Here is a 7479-nt window from a genome sequence, read left to right on the forward strand (position 1 = left end):
CTTAACAGCAATTTCAAAATTACATTTTGTTCCTATCCCTTGCTGCCATCATCCTACTTTGCTACTATGTCATATATTTTAGCTGTTGTTATTGTTGTTGTTGTTTTTGTTTTTGTCGCTGTAGGCCTATTTATAACGAGATAATTGAAAAGAAGAATTGATAAATTTTCACTGTGGCCTAGAGCGGAGCCATCAAGTATCTTTTTAATCTAGCAGAACATACACTAACCTTGTGAAAGATTACCTTGATTAAGCTCAATGTAAGAGAATTAAAGTAATGTTTGCGCATCAGTGTGTATGTGGTGGTTCAATTTATCTCCTGTCTGCAATGACGAATTTTCTCTCCCACTAGCGATTTACTCTTCCTTTCCCCAGGATGAAAGAGCACGATGCTTATACGTGTATCATTATGTATAGTATATTTTATAGTTGCGTGTGAGGTTGTCAGAGATTAAGGTCAAAAAGTCGTTGGAGGATGATTTTCAATTTCCAATATGATTGATTTACGACTCTATTGAAATTAACTATTTGTATATTCGTCTTTTGATTACGATATAAGTATATCCAACCAATTATATTTTTGTTGTTGTTGTTGTTATTGTTGATGATGTTGTTGTTTTTGTTGTTGTTGATGATGTTGCTTATTTTGGAGGCAACCTATAAGTATCTATGTCATGTTGATCGTGAAGTGTGTTAAACTTGAAAGCTTCAGATTCCACATTGGCACGCAATATGTGTTAAGTGTCTCCCAAAAGCAAAATCTAGCCGTATAAACAACCGCAGTATGATACAAAGTATGAGTTGACTTTGAAATGCATGGCGAGAGTTTAAAATGTCATATCTCAAATTCATTTACAAAATAAAAAGCAAAACGCCTAGCTCATTAGGATAGAACGCCACATTGCTTGTAGAGTAAAGTACATTCAATTTATGCGTACATGCGTCACACGCAGAACACGGGGAAAAGTCCGTGATATTATTCTGATAAAACTCATACTCATATAGTATGACACAATAACACCTTTTGCATCTATGGTGTGGCAACGTGTTTCTGTCACTTTTTGATATGGGGTTTTCATTTTAAGTACAAGAAAATCTGACTGCCATGAGGTTGAAATTGCAAACGGAAAAAAGATGCACAACTGTTCGTATTTTTCTGCCTAAAAGTGAGTGACATACGGCTGCGGATACACACTGAAGAAGTTATGACAATCAATAGATACACGTTTTCAAGGTATAATAGGCCCTATATCTGAGCTCTAATTCTACTATAAACATCTCGAAATAACCGTTAATATTAGTCACACGATGCTTAGGTAAACCTTCTTCATTATTCTCTATAGATTTGCAATCAGCTTGAAAAAGACTGCTGAAATTAGGTTGGAGTAAGCACGAATTCGAGTGAAACATGAAGCCAATCGATAGATGGATTATCAGTCCATCGATTATCGATTATTTCTCCACGGCTCAACTCAAGGTACTCTATTATATACCTTGAGTGGAGCCGTGGAGGAATAATCGATAATCGATCGACTGGTAATCCTTTTAGAGGACATGAGCAAAATTTAAGTTAAAACCTTTATAGGACGCGAGAAGTTCGTTCTTCCTTAAAGAAACAAAATAGAGTAGGCCTATAGTTAAAGTTATGTCTGATAAAGTTCCGTGTGGTGTGTGAGGAGAAGAAGGAGAAGGAGAAGGAGAAGAAGAAGAAGAAGAAGAAGAAGAAGAAGAAGAAGAAGAAGAAAGAAGAAGAGGAGAAAGGAATTTTCCCGCAAGGGACGTCACTTTCAAGTGATCGATGAGGCTTTATAAAGGATGAGTTTGTTTATCTGAAGCCATCTTGTTGCTTTCATTATGCTTTCTGCTTTCTCAAAGTCTACCCTAAACATTCATCTGCAGCTTATATACAACTTTCTATTTTTTTTTTTTTGGGGGGGGAGGGGGAACTACCCCCCTCTCTCTCTGAGATTAATTTTCGCCCGAAATCAAATAACAATGGCAATGACTGACGCAGGAAGAATATATTCTAGCCTAACAACACTATATTAGCGATTCTATTTCAAGATTGCATGCCGATTGGGTTGATAGCCCATGAAATGGGATTTTGTATGCACAGAAATATAATTTCGTTTGACGCACCCCCATTTCTTATATAGCGTGCTTTCTATGGTTTTTATGGTGGTTGTGCAATGAGCGTCTCATTTCAGTAATTGATCTCAACCATACGTTTTTAATTTTCCGAAGTGTAGATTAACCACGTCATAGAGAAGGTATGTGTGTACGGTAAAATATTCGTGAATCAATTTGATGTAAAGAAAAAATTGAGGATAAGAAATGCACAGCAGCTTTTATGATTCATCGACCAAATAAAGGTTGATTGTACACTGAACGTCTTTTCCTACACACACACACACACACACACACACACACACACACACACACACACACACACACACACACACACATGTTCATATATATGTACATTTTTATAATACTATATATATCATACTACGCGTATACAATGATATACATAAACATATACACATACATACATAAATAGGCCTGTATAAATATTTTGTGCGTAATTTTACGCTTACTTTCGAAAAATGGTCAAACAAACGGGATTCTTGTCAACAGATCTGCTGTAATCTGGTAAAACTACGTTTCTCGTTTGTGGCGATTTCGAAATGTTCACGTCATGGAATGCCTGACGATTTTCACAGAGTGATTTAGGCCACATAACTTAGAATTGTGTTCTATATCAAATAGGAATCTTGCTTTTTTTTGCGTAAATCGAAATAGGAATTCATCATCACGTATTTAGAGAAATTTTACAGATTTTTTAAGAGAAAGTAGTTCTGCCAGAATAATGCAAGTATTAACCAGCATAATGATCTGGCAAAGCTAATCATATTTTTTTAGATATTTAGTTTTGCAAGTTTACATCCTACATTTTCTATTTACACCTTGAAACCTGAACTTGAAACTAGTGTGTTGGTACCGTTTATCTATCTTGAGGGGGGGGGGGGGAACAAAGTTTAAATTATTACTTGAGTCTTTCTATATTAATCTTCTTACTTTGTTGATCTCTTTGCCCAGTGACGTCGGTAGTGTCGTAAATAAGGAGTGTGCGCATGCATTCTTAAGTTACTACAAGTAAACACACACACACACACACACACACACACACACACACACACACACACACTGTGTACAAAGGCACATTACACACAGGTGTATCTGCCACACGCAAAACGGACGGACAATCTGCACACATCGTCATCGACACACCGACACGCCTAATCAGTATCAGTAAGTGTATTGTCGCAACTGTTTGGTTTTACTTACACTTCAGCTTATGTCTGCCAGACGTGTCCGCAAAAAGCACGAACAAGTTCCCACACAAATCCACTGCACACAGTAAGAAATGACGAAATGCGCATTTGCGTTGGGCAAATTCTAATTTGACACATTTCTTTGCTGGGGTGGGAATAAAAAATTAAGCAACTGAATCAGCGGTTGAGTGGAGAGCGTCGTACGTCCGCTGGAGGAGTGCGTTACATTAACTTCACGGGAAAATTCACCTGGCGCGGGTTTCTTTCGGAGGAAACAGTCATAGTGTCAGGGCGGGATCACTGGAGACAGCTGGACTTTGACGCTTGTAGATTTCCCGTCTCATTCATAGTTGAACACAATGTCCATGTCGACGTCGACCGTGACTTTCAACGCCAGTGTGACGTTGTTGCCTTCCGAGACAGAACTTACCGCATGCACGGGATTTGGTGTCGTACAGGTGTTTCAAGTCCTCATCGGATTTCTCGGCCTTTTCGGGAATTCAACTTGTGTGATAGTCCTCAGGCGACAATCGGTGAGCAACAATACCAACTGGCTCATTGTCAACCAAGCCGTCATCGATTCGATCACTTCATTCATCCTCATCGCCACCGTCATCTCCGAAGGTTGCGGCATTCGCTACATCCCCAAGCCTCCACTCGTGACAGAAATCTACTGCAAGTTGTGGAATTCATTTCTGTTCGTGTTTTCGGGTTTCGCAGTTTCAACGTTCAATTTAGTCGTCCTGTCCATCGAAAGATATCTCGCCGTGGTTCACCCCGTGTGGTATTTGCATCATTTTAAAAAGCGAGCCGTGTACATTCTTGGGGTCTCCACTTGGTTTCTGGGCCCAATTTTCCAATTTTTGCTGGTATTCCTCCACTACGATATAACTCCCGAGGGACAATGTCGCTACACTCCAAAATACCAGGGAATTCTAGTGATGCTCTTTGTTTGGGAATATTTCATTCCCGTCTGTATCATGACTTTCTCGTTTGTCTCCATCCTGCGTAAATTTCGTGAGCTCAACAAGGTGGCGCACAGACGCGGAGCGGGAGAGTTTGGGCGAATGGCTGTTCTGTCCATCCCTTCTTCAAGCGCGCTCCAGACCAGGGCTCAGCCGACCATTGCATCAGCGATTAGCGAGGAGCCCGACAAACAAGCTGACGGCGGGCCTGTAGCGACCATATCCTGCCCAGGCTGCGACAATGCCACCAATCTACAGGGGTCCAGTAGTAATGATATTCCTGAACAAAAGGACCCGACTGAAGGAAAGAAAACTCAGCAGTCTGGAGCGGAGCAGTCCATGCCGTCTGCCGCGGAGCAGCCCCGTCGGTCAAACGCAACCGGCATGATCCAGCGCCGAAACACCACCAAAGTGCTACTTGCTATGTACCTGTTATACTTAATTTGCTGGTCTCCGAACCAGTGGACATTCCTGCAGTTCAACCTTGGTGGCTACATCGACTTTGATTCGGGGTGGTATCGTTTCTTGGTGATCATGGGGACACTGAACACGTGCGTGAATCCGTTCCTCTTTGCTTTTCGCCTTAAAGTATACCGCAATGAGATGGCGGCGATGTTTCGCGGTTGTTGTAGGCACCACTGAATGATAACTTGCACTCACCAAATGTTACCCTTGACATTTTTGTTTTAATACTAACATTGACAAACACTTTACTTGCTCGTCATTTCTACTGACGTATGATCGTCAGTCAATTTGTGCGTCGGATTATAACGTTACTCTGTACATACACACATTATTATGCACATAAAATGGAGATGATCTTCGTCAGAAAAATTCTAAGGACAGCCTTCTATTTTTATTCTTGTCCTATTAAAGAATTATATGAAACAGCGCTATGAAGCGGGTAAAACAACTATCAGGCAATACTTTGCTCTGATGAGCTAATGTGTTGTATGTATGACTGTGTGCTTGTGTGTGTGTGTTGGGGGGGGGGGTGGTTGGCTGTGATAAATTGATTTTTCCTCCCAACCAGTTTTTTTTTTTCAACTTTGTATTGAGTCCATTTAACACTCTTACCAAATATAGAAGTGATTGCTTAATTTCGCAGCCAGCTTTATCTAATGAACGTAAACTCTCCTTTATATTCTGATTGTAACAAAACAAAAAGTTGGGAAATGCTTGGTGATGATGTGATGGAAAGCTGTCGCTTAAAGTACGCCTTTGCAAGACCCTTTCGTCTCCAAAGTAAAGCTTTCCGCTGTGTACACGCTGTCATTCGAGGTCACCTTAATATTGTCAAAGAAAATCTATACCACTTTCCCCTTGAAAATAAAAGAATGTAGTGCAATTCAAGTTCAAATTCAATTTCTACAAAGTGCTATAAATTTAATTTTCTTTCTTTGAACACATGAATGTTGTAATTATATGCTCTTATTGATTCGCTGAAAACCTCAAGAATGGATATAATTTTGTTCGCGCACTAATTTTACGTTGTAACGAGGTAAACAGAAAATGCGCAGGGGAGAGCAAGCAACTAAAAGAAAAAAATCTGGAAATTTTCACACTTACTCCGGTTTATAGTGGTAGGCCTTCTGGTATTTGTCACTGACCTGCAAAAATCCGATCGCTTGAATATCTTGATGGCCATATCTCAAACTTTTCTACCAATACTTTCTGAGATTGAAACATGTTTTCTATTGATTGAAAGTAGAGTCACTTTCGAAATTGTATACTTTTCATAATTCATGTAATTACATTTGAAATATACCGTGGTAAATGAATACAGAATGGTTACGCACGCTTGGAAATGTGCCAGGTTTGCATGCGTTCGCAACATTAATTTCATATCTAACGTTGATCAGTTTCCTCACATGCATAAATGATTATAGAGAAGTTATGATTCATGCCAGCAGTGTGGTTAATATTCTGATAGAGAATCATAGCATGAGAAACTAAATAGCGTCCTTTTAATGATAATAATATCAATAGCTGGTTTTTATATAGCGCATTTCATACTTGTTGAGTATCTCAATGCACTTTACGGACTATTATTACCCCGGTCACTGGATACACTATTTCCAACCAGCACTAACAGTGCTCACTCTCCACTCCCTGGGGAGCATTCCAGCCAGTCGCAGCCATTTTATACAGGCGCACACATGCTGATCAACCAACATAAACATTCTCATCCTACCGGGTACCCAGTTAACTCCTGGGTGGAGAGCAGCAGTGTGGACAAGTGCCTTGCTGAAGGGCAAACATGTCGTGCTTGTCATGGGCTCGAACCCACGAACCATACCACGCTCATGTCGTTCACAAATGAGCGCTCTTATCCACTCAGCCACGACACCTCTGCCCATCTCTCTCACTATGTGTTGGAATGTGTGGGGTAAAAATATATGCCACGTGATGGACGGACAAAGAAAAGCACACAAGAGAGAGGAAAAAAAAAAACTTGTTTGGAAAAAAAAAATCTTACATTTTGATCTGACTCACAGCAGAATATTTTAAGCAATGTCACTAGACTTATATATGTAAAAGATTCGAGTGGTCTTGACCAACTAAAGTGTAAGAGAAAAAAAAAATAAGGCAGGCCCATAACCATGAAATCACTGATGTATTATACAGTCTATGTTCACGAGCTATTTTCCGTGTCTGTGTGACTACTATAGTTTATTCTGGTATCAATATAATCTGGCTATTCAAGAAGTTAACAATACGTCCACTTCACTGATTTTCTTCACAAAGTGAAAGCCACTTTTCTAAGGGACATGGCCACAACAATCTAACAAAAAAGAAAGAAATTAACACTCACCAATGTGTACACATAAAAATAAATTGCAGTCACAAGATATTGCAGTTCTTTTCTTACAAGGATGTTTTCATTACTGCGTGAACTCTGATGGTGTGAAATGAAAAAAACAACAACAAACAAATGAGGTGAAAAAAAAAGTACCAAATATGTAACACGTATGTCGTCGTACATGAGATGTTGCGGTTCGAGTAACCCAGTTAACATCAGTACACAATCGTCCTATGGAGCTCTGGATCTGTACTATTATCTGTTTAACATTACCGGGGAAAAATACACAGACACACGCACTTAAGACTACAGGGATCTGTACGATAATCTGTTTAACATTACCGGGGAAAAATACACAGACACACGCACTTAAGAC

At 39.7% G+C, this 7479-nt stretch overlaps 1 protein-coding gene across 1 annotated transcript; it reads left to right on the forward strand.

The window, feature by feature from the left end:
• Nucleotides 1-3694: 3694 nt before the first annotated feature.
• Nucleotides 3695-4942, forward strand: LOC140244918 (cholecystokinin receptor-like). Its single transcript, XM_072324527.1, has one exon. It carries the CDS (start codon nt 3695-3697, stop codon nt 4940-4942), a length of 1248 nt encoding a protein of 415 aa, XP_072180628.1.
• The last annotated feature ends 2537 nt before the right edge of the window (nt 4943-7479 follow it).

The sequence above is a fragment of the Diadema setosum genome, chromosome 21 (genome assembly GCF_964275005.1).
Source record: "Diadema setosum chromosome 21, eeDiaSeto1, whole genome shotgun sequence".
Taxonomy (NCBI): Eukaryota; Metazoa; Echinodermata; class Echinoidea; order Diadematoida; family Diadematidae; genus Diadema; species Diadema setosum.